The following is a 15,373-nucleotide window of genomic DNA, read 5'->3' as shown; positions in this document are numbered from 1 at the left end:
TCTGTGTGGCTTTCAGAGTTCTCCTGGCAGCCATCATGAAGGGTACAGTCTTGATCAGCTGTTTCCTCTCCCTGTTGCTCTTGCAGGCCACAGCAGGTAAGTCTTTTGGTAAGCATTTTGTTCTGTCATCTGATGAACTGCGGTTCTGCTTTTTAGGATGGTGCACTGATGGTTTAAGGGTTGCTGATGATTGAAACAGTGCATGATTAGAGACGGGTAGAATGCCTGCTTGATTGCTCCGTTGCCTTGATTGTATGACGACCCGTCAAAGTTTCAGATGCTGTGATTCAAGCTGTCACAATGAGCAGGAATTAGCTTCATAGTAGGGTCATATAAGCAGACTCTTGGTCCATTATGGCGGTAGTTTGGTCAAAAATGACACCAATTGAATGTGGAGACAGTGACACCCATAGTGACACCAGCCAAGAATGGACACAGACAGAAATGTTCTATCTTTGCCACCAGGCATGACTATTTAATATCTGTCACTGTTTATAATTATACTGCCGGTGCCCAGTGGAAAATGAAAGACCCAAAATGCAAAACACTATTCCAACAACTAATACTTTTGATGCATTAACAAATGCCTTGTGCATTCTGGTGACTTTCCAAAGGCAAACGGTTGAGGATTATTCAAACTGCAGTTCAGCCTGTCCTGTGGACTGACAGCATGTCAGCTGTCCTAAAGCATGGCACCAGCTGATGGAAAGTCTTAGTCTAACCGAGGAGAGTGCAGCCACATGGGAACCTGAATGGAGAGAATGGAGATGTACTTCTGCATACACTGATGTGAACCCTTTGCTTCATTGTTAGGTTTTATTTTCCAAATCTTGGCTTGGAAGACTTGGTTGAATGGGAACCCCAATTATTTTGATGATAATCCACATCATAACAGATTCCTGGGATTGTTGGCATTCTGATGTTAAATATACCAGATTTCATGGTTTATGGCCACAGCAGCTTCCTGTCTGATTACCCATTTTGAAAATGTGGACTGGTCTCTGGATTTGGACTGGAGCAGTTGTCATTACCCTTGTCACCCTTGTCCGTCCTTGGGGTGGCGAACAGCTCCACAGCTTGGGCCCAGGCCTTCGTATTCCTGGCTGCTGTCAGGTGTCTAAGATTGGAAGGCCTCCTGAAACCCAACACTGTTAACTACAGTTCCTGCCTCCACTTCACTCCCCTTCCCTTTTGACTCCTCACCCCTCCCAACCTATGCTTCCCCCTTAGATATGCTGCACAGCTGCTGTCACTCTGCACTGTCACAATCACAATTTATTCCCAGCCCTTGGCCTTATAGGGACATGCATTCTCCAGACAGGAAGGGCTGGGCTTTGACTGCAGCACACGTCCTCATAGAGCCCTGTTCGCTCTACCGTCCAGGTGTTTTAAAACATCTACAAATCCTGCGCATGTGAATTTCTGTGCACTTCAATTTATTTTTGCTGAAAAGCATGCATGAGCTTTGATTCCATGAATAATATAGACAATAGTGATGCTAATAATCTTGCTACTCAGTGTGTGATTTTCTGTGTTATTGATTGGTTCAATCACTGTCAGGAACTCAACCGCTGCAGTGAGCTACTGAAAGAGTAATGCTGTTTTCAAGGAATGTAAAATCAATTCACACTCATCGTAGGTTGTCTAACAAGACTGATCTGAGGATAATTTCTCATCTATAAAAGGAAATATGCTCAGGTTCTATCGTAACAGGATGATTTAGTAGATCTGGAATCCATCCTGCAAGAAATTCAGCTGTTAGCAGGTGCATTTGGACATGATTTTGTTAATGTTGTGATGTCTCAAATTGTTTTCTGTCATGTTTTCAAGGTATTTTGCTGTCAGACTGCAACAGCCCATGACACCCCTGAATTCAACATTTTACCCTGACCTACTTTCAGGGTAGGTCAGGGTAAGTCACAGGATGTTGCAGTCTCTGAATTCAAAATTTTAACCTGACCCACTTTCATAGGTTAGGGAAAATCAAATCATAGGCAGATCAAAGCACTAGCTTTGATCTATGGTCTTACACACTGGCCTTCTCCCTCGTCATTCTATCTTACCCAGTTCCCAAGTGTACAAAAGTTGAAATTTGACCTTGATGTAGTTTTCTCATGGACAAGGTCATCTCATTTTCATCCCCTTTGCCGCCCGAGTAATGTGCTTTTTGCTTCAGCTTTCTATATGCAACGGTTGCAAAGATACTTGGTAGACTAACGGACAGACGAACGGACGAACACACAAACACCGACAATTACAATACATCACCGCTTTAAAGCGGGATGTACCGTAATCAACTATATTTTATGCAGATTAAGAGCACCACATGTAACCAACTGTAAAAGAAAGACGAAACCATTTTGGTATAATAAGGGTTTGCAATAAAGTTGTGGTGCAGCAGGGTGACCCGTCTGTGTAGTCAGACCTGATCCATCTGGTCTGGAATTCGTTAAGGTCTATTAGATGTTGGCAAAGTTGTTCCTTGACAGGCGTTTATCTACAGCAGTTAAATCTCCTACAATTTTCATGCAAAAACTTAGATTAGAGGACATTTATGGTGTAAATGGGTCAACGCTTGTTACATGACCAACCATGGTCTGTTTGTATGGCCAAATATGTTTCTATAGTAACTGTTGGGTTTATTATAAGTTTATAAGTAACCCTACACTAAGCCTTGTTTTAATGATGCTAGATCAAACAAGGATTGAAGCTGTGTTTACTAACTGGTATCTTATGTCTGATTTGCGTGATTTCGGAAGGGTGCTAATACAATATGAAAACACCTTTAGTGCACTTGCTAATAAGGTGGGTTTTTTTTAACATACAAATATATAAATCTTCAGTACTTCTTCACCCCTCAATGTAATTATTATCCATATGGGCAAAGCAATTCAGGCTTGGACATTTAAAGGCATGTCTCCATGTGTTCCCCCTCTGTTAGCATACCACGTGTCTGGGACATCCCAGAACCACTAGTAGTAGAAAGGGACACACCAGTCATGCGCTACTGGCCTACTGCACACCCCTCCTTAAGACAAGCCCCCATGACCAAGGACAGTTGGCGTCCTTCCTTTGCTTCCTGAAAGCAGAGCAGGGATACAGGCACCAGATCAACGCCTCAGTAGAAGGTGCCTTTGCCACTGGGCCTTTCCTTGATCCTACCACTCACTGACAACTTAGTTGTCAGTCATCCCTTTGAGGACACTGAAAAACCTGAAGTTAGCAATGCTTTTGTTAGTTTTGATCTATACAATGCACAATATCGTTTGGAATAGGTAAACAACTCTAACCATACTCCTAACTCTAACATAAAGACACTGACTCTATCTGGCCTATCTGCCCTGTCTCAATCCCCATTGCATTTCTTTCCCACCCAACTGGTCAAAGCGGATGACCACCCTCCAGAGCCTGGGTCCTGCCGGGAGTTTCTTCCTCAGTGACAGAGTTTTTCCCCGCCCCTGTCGCTTATGCTTACTCTGGAGGGTTCAGTTGGGTTTCTCTATCTGCAAAAGCGATTTAAAATGTCTGCTGATGTGATTGATTGATTGATTGATTGATTGATTGATTGATTGATTGATTGAAAACAGTCTGAATTACAGCACACTATGTGATGCACCATGAGTATTGAAGCTTGAATCTGCTTGTGATTCAACTGCATATGTGAGTAAATTGCCACATACAAGAGAATCGATATCTGTCTGAAAGTTATAGGTGTAGTCCTGGTTTCTCACTTGTTGAGTCCACAGATGACACAACCGACCATAAGAGATGTAGAGGCCTCTATGTTTCTACGCTCACCAACAGCCAAATCCTTAAAATAAGTGGGAGTCACTCTGACCACTCCTCTGTCCATCCACTGACCCATTGTGGGTCTATTTTTGACCGTGGGGGAGAACTCGCTCCACAGACTTCGCCACCTGTTGCCATCTGTGGCCTTTTCTCACCATGCCCTGGTCAAGCCATGCTGACTGCAGTCACACCTCTTAACCTCGCTAGAGGGGGAATTATGGGCATTTTACTGGATTATATAGTCTTCATTAGGCTTTGTCCTCAGTGAAATGTATACGCACCTTGAATGTGACTTACAAAATTGGAGTGTACGGTTTTGCTATTTAAATCCTTTGGTATTTTTGGAACCAGTAGTTATTTAAGAAATGTGAAAATTTGAGTGGAATTGATAGCTCAACGGGGATCTTTCCAGTGGAGCCCCAACCCCTTGCCTTCAAGATTTATCTCATGCTCAGGATAAATCTTCTGACTGGGGGGTTCCAGGCCTTTTTCCTTGGCCTCACTGAGCTGTAAGCATAACATTTTACAACCATAGAGATAGCTTATATATGTGATGTTAATGCACATGACTGCAGGGATTTCCAAGAATACATGTACATGTATTTGCATATTGGAGAGAGATTTTCCACAGTGTGATGTCACATAACATGAGTCTATTATACACATATATTTACTCCATAGTTTCTAAGTAAGCACAATTTTATTTATATTGCACCTTTATAAACACAGGTTACAATGCGCTTAATACATAAAGAAACAAGAAAGTGAAGTGGTCGTCCTCAGCACAATTTAAATGCATGCAAACATGGTGCATTGTACATTTATTATACATTTATAAAAGGCATGCATTACACAAGTCACAAAAAGTGGTTTAATCTAATGGGTGTGGAGAAATTGCATGAGTTGGTGGCATTCAGATGCCTTAAAAACAAATCAGTCAGTGTAGCCAATGCAGTGAAGTTAAAATAGCATTACATCATGTTCTATAATTGTTCCCAGTTTAGTGTCTATTCAATGTGTTTTGGAGCAGCTGAAATCATGCTCTGGAGCTTTGACTACAGCAGGTAGCAAGGAGCATTATGAAAGTCAAGAGGTGAAGAAAATGAACTTGTGAATAGTGATTTACCTGAGTTAGAGAATAATGGTGTGATTTTCCAATATTGATTGATGTGGTGTTCATATTTCAGTCAAGGGTCAAATATAATTGTGAAATTCTTGGCATGTGTCTTTTTCAATGGAAGCAAGTGAAGCTGTATACATCTGTATTTCCAGCTCTGATATTAAAGCTTAGGTTGTCATAATTGAGTTAAAGTTGGATTGACTGAAATTTAAATAACTTACCAAACTAAAGGTGATCTTTAAACTTGAGCGACATAGTTTCACACTTACAGTTGAGCGGCATTCTTGCTGATGACTGAATAGCTTCCACACATGGATCTAAAGTTGAAGCATGACTATCTGGCCGTTGGGGCCATGGCAGGCTTAAACCACCAACATTCCTTCTGGATCCACTGATGCTGCCACAATGTTTCTCCAAACTGTGGGAGGGTTGTGTGGCAACGGACTCACTGAGGACACATGGTCCTGGGTGCAGATGTCCAGCGTTCAACTCCCCCCGGTGCCTGCAGGGTTAATTTTGAGCACTGATGCAAGGCCTGCCTTCCTCAGGCAACTCTACCTCTGTGATCTCTGCAGGCCTTCATCCCAGGCCTTCCTTCAGACATTGGCTGAATTGGGAGGTGTTAACATGTTCACAGCAGTTACAGTCCATTCAAGCGGCTAATATTGAGAAACATGACTCTCCCAAGTGAAGAGTCAAGTTACAAAAGCTTGAGGAACTACGTTTCCAGCACATTGCTTTTAGGATGGGATCTTATTCAACTTCTCTGCTGTTGGCTCCCTCATCCAATGACATGAACTGCAGTCAACTAGTTGACTAGTTGTGATTTTAAAGATCCTTACAACTAAATTCTCTGGAAATGCTAATCATTGATATCAGCAAGCCAACCCCTTGTACTGAAGGTATAGATTTGTTAAATTAATAACATCTATAAAACTCAGTCTTGACTTCAGAATTAAAATACTAAATTGGTTTATTAGTGTTTTGAACTTGAAATAATTCTATTTCATACATGTTACAAAGGTTAACTGAGCCATCATTTAATTTTGGGTAGTCTGTTAGCAGCTGAACAAGTCTGTCACTGCTGCTTCAGTTCAGAGAGCTACTGGTCATTACTGTGGGTGTGTTTTGAAAACCTGCGTTAGCACAGCCAGCTAGTTAGGATTTCTATCAGTGATAAGTGTTTGATTGAAGTGTGGCTGGAGTCTGTCGTGGCTGACATTTGGTGCCATTCACACTCACATTCATCACTATGGTCAGTTTAGAGTCACCGTGCATCTTTCCTGCATGTTTTGACGGTGGGAATAAGCTGGAGTACCAGGAGGGAACCCATGAGGAGAACTCAGGATGAACATGAAAACGCTCTGTTATTCGTCAATTGTTCTTATAGTACTTACTTGTTTCTATTTTCTTATGGTATCTCTTTAATTGATTGCTGCCAAGCTGCGCAGGTATTCTGCCTGAGCCTACTATAGCAGGCTACTGGCGAGACATGGGGTACACCCCGGACACATCGCTAGCGCAAACAAAGCAAAGACAAGCAACCAGTTATGCGCACACTAACACCTACTGTCAATTAGGCGCAATCATCCATTCATTTACTTTCTACCGCTTGTTCAACTCATTGTGGGGTTGCTGGAGTCTATACCAGAATATTTGTGGGCGAGAGGCAGGGGACACTCCGAGCACAACACCAGTGCACTACTGAGCCACATGGAAGGCAACCACTCACGCACACACTCACTCCTACGGGCAATTGGGACAATCAATTCACCAAAGGTGGATGTTTTTGGAGGTGGGAGGAAGCCGGGGAACCCGGAGATAACCATGGGGAGAACACACACACTCCAGAACAGGACTCAAACCCAGAACCGTCTTTGTGTGAGACGACAACGCCAAAAACTGAACCACTGTGCCGCCCTAATTTAGATATTAAAAAAAGAACTATGTTGTCAAAATTTTTAAAACTATCAGAGTAATTTTGCAACCTAACGAGAAATATTAGGAAAAAATTTAATGTCTGTAATTTCTATTCCTACATGTGAGAAAAGAATTACTGATAGATTAAAGATGTGAATCCGTTTTTAACAAGTCAATGTGTAACTTGCACATGTTAAAAATGTTTGACAGATATCTTAAGTTAACATTTCATTTATTCAAAGTCCATTTTGGCTGGTTGAAATGTAATTTCCCTGAGTAAATGCTTAGCCAGCCTTCTGCATAGCCACTGAAAATGAAGGCTGAATATGTAGCCTCTTAACACATTTAATTATTAATGTACATCAACCAGTTACTAATTTATAGTTATAAATACATCTTTAGCTTTGCAGCATCACTCCCACCCTCAGTTCATTTTCAACACTGACCTCTTGCCCCCCCCCCCCCTCCTTCCAACTGCACCGTGCTGGGAGCAAATTACACAGTCTTATTTTTAGCGGGTTGACTCAGGGAGAATCAACGTTGCTGCCGCTTTCCTTAACCAGCAGTGTGGCTCATCGCCGCCACAGAAGCAACTGTTTGGGTCTCAAATAAAGTGCAAGTCATCCAGTGTGACATTGTCGGAGGTCTTTTATAGTCACAAAGATGTGTTTGCCTGTGTATGTATTTAACTGCTTTAAACTGCCTTCTGTGAGAATATTTGCTATCGAATGACATGATTGATGACTGGTTCATGATTTGGGGTTTTCTGCAGTTTATTCTATTAAACTGAACCATCACTTATTACATATGCTAATGATCATCTGATGTCAGAGTTGATTCATGCCCGTGTGTTTGTAAATAAGAACTTGATCACAAAATTCAAGCCTTCGTCAGGCTTGTGAGGAAGCAGACTATCATATGATTTTGCTTGTCATTTGATGCAGACAGTTAGAGCCAACAAATGTGATGAGTTTTTATTCTGAGTGCCAGAAACACCAGCAATCTTTGGCTGCATGGCTGGTGGCTGTACTCAGGATGCCCTCTTGGAGTATGGGTGTTACTTGTATTTCCCCGCTGAGGACTAATAAAGTATCTTAAATGAATCGATCAATTCACCTAAATTACCTTAAATGCAAGAAATCACGCATGGATAGGTTTAATTATTATTTATATGACCAGACACAATAATTTCTTGTGATTATAACATGTTTGTAACAGTCTAGTGCTGACTAGACTGCATTTTATTTGGTCCGCTGTTTGGTCACCTGTTGTATTCTAGCCTGATCATCATGATCCCACTTCTCCTTCACTGCATTAGCAAGCTATGTCTTTTTTTTCTCGATATATCTATATTTACTATATATTTAACTGGATGTCAAGACAGGGAGTATAATAATGGTGTCTTTGTACAAAAAATCAATATCAGTTTTATGTCATCTGTTTCACAGAGGCTTATTTTATTATCCCTGCAGCTGCTCACAGCTTTAATAACATGTATCAATTAGGGAAGTGTCTGGTTGCCTTCATACTTCACTCCAGAACAGACATGTGTAAAGACCCCCCCCCCACGTTCAGATATGAAGATATTCAGATACTGAAGCAGGATTGTATGGGAAGTGTTATGGGTTGAGGCTGTCGGACTGGTCTCAAACGCACAAACACGCTTCACACTGTGATGAGTGTGTGATAGGTGGGTAAATATAGAAGAGAGAAGACAGAGGAGCCACACCGGTGTCCCATCATGTTTATCGCTAATGGGAACTCTCAGTCCAGTTCTCCTCCCAGTCCGTCGGACCTGGGGAGATTCCTCACCCTGACCCCCTCTGTGCTGCTCTTATCTCTGCTGTTGATATACACACCATGGTGATGCCAAACAAGTGCCTTTGTCTGTTTATGGTCTAAATTAAGAACTGATCGTGGTAACAGCTGTGATCTCAACTACCCAGTGTGTACTAAAGTGGACATGACACACCCGTGAGAGGAAAAATGTACGACACTTACAAATCACCAAAAGTGATGTACAGTATGTGATCTGATGGAGTCTGATAAATTTTTTACCTACAGTTGTAGTTAATAATATACTTTAGATACTCTGCTCACTCTTACTGAAAATATATGTTGATTTAAAACTTTGTTTTTCCTATTGTCTTGCTTTTTTTTTTTTTTTTAGCCAAGGTCAAATATAAGAATAAAATTGTTTGGTTTGTAAAAAATTGTGAGATCGGGATTTATTTTGTGCCAGCCAACAGGCTGGAAGGGTGGGACGAGTCCACAGGAATAAACCATTGAATTTTGGAGTACATCCAATTAAGCTTTTTCAAAACAGTTTTTTCATTGTTTTGCTGTTATTAACATTGCAAGAACCCTGTAAAACGCAATTTTAATGCTGCCTATATATTGTTGGAATTTGTTTTAGGTTTCAATTTAACTAATTTCTATCTGAAGGATCAGATGTCATGTCTTTGCAGAAGCATCTTCTCTATTGAAACTCTGTTCACCAGAGTTGTAGTGGAAACACAAAAATAAAGATTTGAGAATGGACTGAAGATAACTGAGGGTTTGATTAAACATGTGCATGTTCTGTTAAGTATCACAAAGGGTGTGCAGCACACTGTAATAACCTACAAGCATTGGTTATCCATGCTTATGTTGTTCTTGCCAAAAAAATATGGTGCTGCTGTACAAGGACTGCTCAAGATATTATGTTTAAAAAGATATCAGACCAAGATGGACAGAGAACAAGTGGCTGCAGATGAAATCATGGCTGAAGTTTAGACCAGACTGTGTTGTCATCCGTGTTGGCTTCAATGAAAGTGCATGTAGATTTGTTAGTATCATCTCTGTCTCCCTGTAGCCACCATCCTTTACCAGTTTGTCAGACCACTGAAAGCTTACGCTAAAAAGGTTTTTGTGATGTTTTTACAGAAGAAGAGGAAGAAGACATTACCGCCATCCTCAGAGACAGATCTCACATCGATGACACGCTGCGACTTGCAACCGAGGAAAAAGCCAGAGATTATGCAGGTGATTAAAATGATTTGTGTTTTTGCTGGGTTTTTTTAAAATCTTTAACTGAAGGTCCAGTTGAGCAGGATGTTCAGTTATCTCAATGAATATACTGTATAACAGTGATGCTGAAACAGGGATCACTCAGTGAATCTAAGGAGTTTTGAAATGATTGCTGACACTAAAGTAGTTATAAACATTAAGTTTCTTTTATATTTAAGTGCTGGTTTTGCCTGTTAAGTACTAAATAGTTGTGTAAATTTTACGCCTCCAAATTCTAAAGTTTGCTGGTTTTCAAATCGGAACTTCTTGCAAATTACTTCTATATCACTAAGTAAATATGTCTTCATTTTTGAGGGCATATCAACTGGCCACTGTTGCATGAGGCTGCACAAGAAGTGCAGTTTCAGGAGAAATACACAAAAACACAGTTATTTCCTTTTCCTATTGTTCCTGGCTAATATAAACGTCTTCTTTCTCTCGTCCTCTCCTCTCTTTCTTCTCGACCTCCAGCGGCCATCGAGAGGTTGCGGAAGATTTACCACACATCCATCAAGCCATTGGAGCAGGCCTACAAGTACAATGAGCTGAGGTCACATGAGATCTCAGGTATCAGAGGCCTCTGCTACATCTGCACTTTGTTCTGATGTGTGCGGTTTTTGTTTTGTTCTGTTCTTTTTTCTTTTTTTTAAAATTGCTTTGGTGATTTTGTAGCTTGTTTGTAGGCACACATATCCTCACACCATCAACCAACACAAATCAGGAAGGATTGTTCTGTTCTTTGACATTACAGCGCTTGTTATTATGTGACTGAGTCCTAGGACTCACTTCTATGTGAACCTATGCTGTATAATATTTTCATGTGTAGTTCCAACTCTTAATCAGATAATAATGGTCATATATGGATTCATTAATTGTGACCCAAATTTTCTAAAATATGGTTTCTCCAGGAAAAGGGTGCCTAAATCAACCCACTCATTGTTCCTGAAAATATTTCTTCCCCTTTTCTTCTATTTCATATTGTCCCAAATATTTTTTAATGATATCCCCATGTGCTTTACAAATAAATTGGCACTGTGCACTATTTCGAATGGTCAAGAACAAAATGATTCTTCTCTGCAATGAGCCAAATATTGCCATCTTGTGGCCTTACAATCTTGGTATTTACGTAAAGTCCTGTCATGCCCTCAGTTTTCCATCATCCTATTTTGTAGAGAAGGTAAAAAATATATATATACAGAGAACATATCATCTAGCTGCAAAGGCACAGTGCCAGAAACAGCACAAATATTGGATGACGGATTCCTTCCGTTCCTCCTTGTTTTTAATCCGCCCCCTGATACTTGTAGAAGCCCACATTCCTCCCTCTCCTCCTGCTCCCTTCCCTTCTCTGTACTCAAACTCTCCTGTCCATCTCTATCTCCAACCCCCTGCATTCCCTTCATCTAACAGCTTACCCCGGACGAACCCTGGGGGAATCCGCCACAGGTGGGTGTGGGCGGGGTTACCTGTGCATGGCACTGCTTGAAGTGCTCAGCCCCTTCCTTTGTCCTTTGACCTTTGTGGGTCAATACAAATCCTGCGCTGCTCTCTGTGGGTCACAGTTTTTAAGCTTGTTTCACTTCGGCTCACATCTGTCCTAACGCCGCTGATTGAGGTGTGACTCAAAGTGATTCATGAGATAAGGATTGGGCTCACATAAAGCAGTGAGGCAGCAGCTTTATAGCCTATGTGAACTAAAATCTGGCTGTAATCCCAACCCAAACTCAAATGCGATGTTAAAGAATTAAAAGGGAAGAAATGAATATTACAAAAACACATTTTACCGTGGGTCCGATCTCACAGCACACTGTGACATTATTCACAAGAGACCTGGAATTACAATGTGTAGATAGGGTGGAAAATATTCAGGGGTGGCATGTGCAGCTCCGGCTTTAGCAGAATGCTCATAGGCATGAAGAGGGGACACTGGTGTGAAAGGGTGGCCAGTTTATGGTTAGCAGTGAATTGTCCCAATGTCTGTCAAGCTTTGACCATCAGTAGCATCAGGTATGGCTATTTTTTTCCCCAATTCTTTTGTGATTGTGTTTTGTCTTTTTTTTATTCTAATCTCCTGATACAATTAAATTTCCTGTGGCCTTCCACCCTGTCACCATGTCCACTCACAACACAAATGGCAGCTTCTTACTCTGAAAGCCTTGTCCTGTTCAGTTTGTTGTCCGTGTGTCGGCTCTGCTTTATTACCCGTCACAGAGATATGGCTCAAAACTTTTACTTTTACAATGTATGCTATTAAACAAGCCTAACAGCTTCCATGTATCTTTCTGCTTATCTTTGTATTTAATTTGGTACTATTACAAAAATGTTGGATTGAGCATAACATTGAATTCCTTGTTTCTTGGTGTCACTTCGATTTGAACTAGTTCATCCCAAAGACAAGCCCAGGATACATTTAAGATGGGTTGTTGGTTTTATTGAAATACAACATTATGAGGAACAGCAACCATCACCTGTCAGTTTCTCACACAGTGACAAATAAAATGTCAGTATATTAGGTATTTAATAATTATTTTATTTGGGATGAACTTTAGAAGTTGTGATCATTAAGCAATTCAGAGGAGATTTCACTATTGTCTCTCCTTAACCAACAGATGGGGAGATTACCTCCAAGCCTATGGTGCTCTTCCTGGGACCCTGGAGTGTGGGAAAGTCCACCATGATCAATTACCTCCTGGGCATGCATGAAAGCCCCTATCAGCTATACACAGGTATCTGCACAGATATTCTTCGTAAATGATCAATACGTGTTTAATGTTGTAAACGTCTGTCTTATAAAGGATATCATTACTCTACATGACTATAAAGGTGTCTGAGAACTTAATTCCAGAATTCAGTTCATTTAAAGCAGTTAGGATTATAAGGATGGATCGTGTCGTGAAAGCTATTTAGTGTGCTTGGAAAATCACAAACCAAAACTAACCAGACCAAATATTGGTCTGAATTCACACTTTTAGGTGTAAAAGCAAAGACTATTTTATTACCTGCGATTAATTTTTGCCACTAACTATTGACAAATTGCCCCAAAATAACATTTATTACAGATGTAAGTGTGTGTGCATTCCTCTTTCATACTTTGATACTATTTATGCTGATCTCACCCTCTTGTATTCCATCAATCTGTCTGTAGGAGCTGAGCCTACTACCTCTGAGTTCACTGTCATTATGCACGGGGAGAAGATCCGCTCTGTTGAGGGTATTGTCATGGCTGCAGATAGCTCTCGATCCTTCTCTCCCCTGGAGAAGTTTGGTCAAAACTTCCTGGAGAAACTGATCGGTATTGAAATGCCCCACAAGCTACTGGAACGTGTGACATTCGTGGATACTCCAGGAATCATCGAGAACAGGAAGCAGCAGGAGAGAGGTAAAACAAAAAAAAATTATGTACAATAATCAGATTGTCAAAGAAAGACATGGACTGCAACTTTTTATTTGGATGTCTCTCCTTTCATCCAGGCTATCCTTTCAATGATGTTTGCCAGTGGTTCATTGATCGTGCTGACCTGATATTCGTGGTCTTTGATCCCACCAAATTGGATGTTGGCCTGGAGCTGGAGATGCTATTCCGACAACTGAAGGGACGTGAATCCCAGATCCGTATTATCCTGAACAAGGCCGACAACCTGGCCACCCAGGACTTAATGAGAGTATACGGAGCGCTGTTTTGGAGCTTGGCTCCCCTTATCAATGTGACCGAACCCCCTCGTGTCTACGTCAGCTCCTTCTGGCCTTACGACTATGCGCCTGACACGAGCCGTGACCTCTTCAAGCGAGAGGAGATCTCCCTTCTGGAAGATCTGAACCAGGTGATTGAAAACCGTATGGAGAACAAAATCGCCTTCATCCGCCAGCATGGCATCCGTGTGCGCATCCATGGCCTACTGGTAGACCGCTACGTTCAGACCTTTAAAGAGAAGATGAGCTTCTTCAGTGACCCTGAACTGGTCTTCCAGGAGATTGTAGATGACCCAGACAAGTTCTACATTTTCAAATCTATTCTTGCCAAGACCAACGTCAGCAAGTTTGACCTGCCCAACCGTGATGCTTACCGTGACTTCTTCGGCATCAACCCCATCACCAACTTCAAGCCCCTGTCGGCTCAGTGCTCCTACATCGGAGGCTGTCTGCTGGAAAAGATCGAGAAAGCAATCACAAACGAGCTGCCTGCCCTCCTAAGCAGCATTAACTCTGGCAAACAGCCTGGTCTCGCTGCCTGTGAAGCTACTGGATGCGGCGAGAAGCCAAAGAATCGTTACCGGAAGAACTGAGAAAAATACACTAACTTGAACGGGGGAAGTGAGAACAGAAGGGATCTGGTGGAAGCCAGTGCTGCTTTTGTCAGAGTACCTGCATTGTTGAGGTGACAGGAGATGTTGATTAGTGTTTGAGTGTTTTTTCCTCAGGAGAATACTGGGAGGTGCATGTAGGGACTGGGGATGAGGTAGATAAAAGAAGGGAAGGGTCATTGTTTGATAAGGCAGCTTAAGGACACCAGTGAAGTGAAGAAACGAGATTACGCCACTGATCACTGAGCTTTGTTAAAATACACTCCCTCCTCTGTCCCTTTGCGCAACCACAATGGACTGGCTTGGATTTGAGTCTTGTGGAATAATTGATTTGAAGAAACACAGAAGATCAAGTATTTGAAAATCCTGAGACTGAAAACAGTCAGATACCGTCTCCCTTGTATGTGAATAAAATGGGCAAAGTGGAAACAAGAGTTGCCGATCTGTGTTGTAAAATCTTTCATTGCAAAAAAAGTCTATTCCATACACTTCAGATGCTGTTTTGTGGGTGCTAACAAATCCATTGTGTTTGGGTAATCATCCAAACTTTTGCTTTTGATATGGATTAACATTAAATTGCATGTTGGATGTCACATCTCATTTAACAGAATTGTGAATTTCCTAATCTTGGTTATATTTTTGATCACATCTTCAACAGTACTGGCAGTTGACAACATGAAATGATCACTGTGATGGAAGCAGAGGTCAGGGTTCAAGGGTCAGAGTCTTCATAGCAGGGAGGGTTTATTTATTCTGCTTCACTTAATTGATTTTAATGTTTTTGTTTGCATCTATCTATAAATCTGCAGTCTTTGGCAGAAATACAATTATTTTCTTTAAATGATAACCTTTCCCAGCTTTCTTAAGCTGAATGACCACAAAAATAATACATGATGGATGTGTTTATGCATTTATTCTGCAGGTTAGAAAGCTATTTATATTTTTGTGTAAACTTTCAAATTTAAGTATTGAATAATTTTAGTCTTTGTTACGAAAGTGTGATAGTGGGCTGAAGGTGAGGGTAAAGTGGAGGCCTACTGAGTTGAGCCCTGACCTCTAGTGAATGAAGGAAGTTCTAAATACTAACTTTATACCCATCTGTCTGCTGCAGATTCTTATGTAAGACTACCTCAATAAACTTCCCAGAAGTGGCAAAGTAAAAATACTGACAATAGTTTGACATTTTGCGAAATAT

At 41.2% G+C, this 15,373-nt stretch overlaps 1 protein-coding gene across 3 annotated transcripts; it reads left to right on the top strand.

Annotated features, from left to right (window-relative positions):
• On the top strand, positions 1-14,612 carry srl (sarcalumenin). 3 transcript variants are annotated; one of them, XM_068336747.1, is made up of 7 exons: positions 1-96; positions 9,755-9,853; positions 10,349-10,444; positions 11,288-11,323; positions 12,487-12,603; positions 13,023-13,256; positions 13,349-14,612. In XM_068336747.1, exons 1-7 carry the CDS (start codon positions 36-38, stop codon positions 14,158-14,160), a joined length of 1,455 nt encoding a protein of 484 aa, XP_068192848.1. In that variant the 5' UTR covers positions 1-35; the 3' UTR covers positions 14,161-14,612. The 3 variants fall into 3 exon arrangements, with proteins under 3 accessions (XP_068192848.1, XP_068192847.1, XP_068192849.1); XM_068336746.1 differs by having other exon boundaries at positions 6-108; XM_068336748.1 differs by lacking the exon at positions 11,288-11,323 and having other exon boundaries at positions 6-108.
• Positions 14,613-15,373: the final 761 nt, after the last annotated feature.

Source organism: Antennarius striatus, chromosome 16 (assembly GCF_040054535.1).
Source record: "Antennarius striatus isolate MH-2024 chromosome 16, ASM4005453v1, whole genome shotgun sequence".
In the NCBI taxonomy this organism is placed as follows: domain Eukaryota; kingdom Metazoa; phylum Chordata; class Actinopteri; order Lophiiformes; family Antennariidae; genus Antennarius; species Antennarius striatus.
This window is presented reverse-complemented; position numbering and strand designations above follow the sequence as displayed.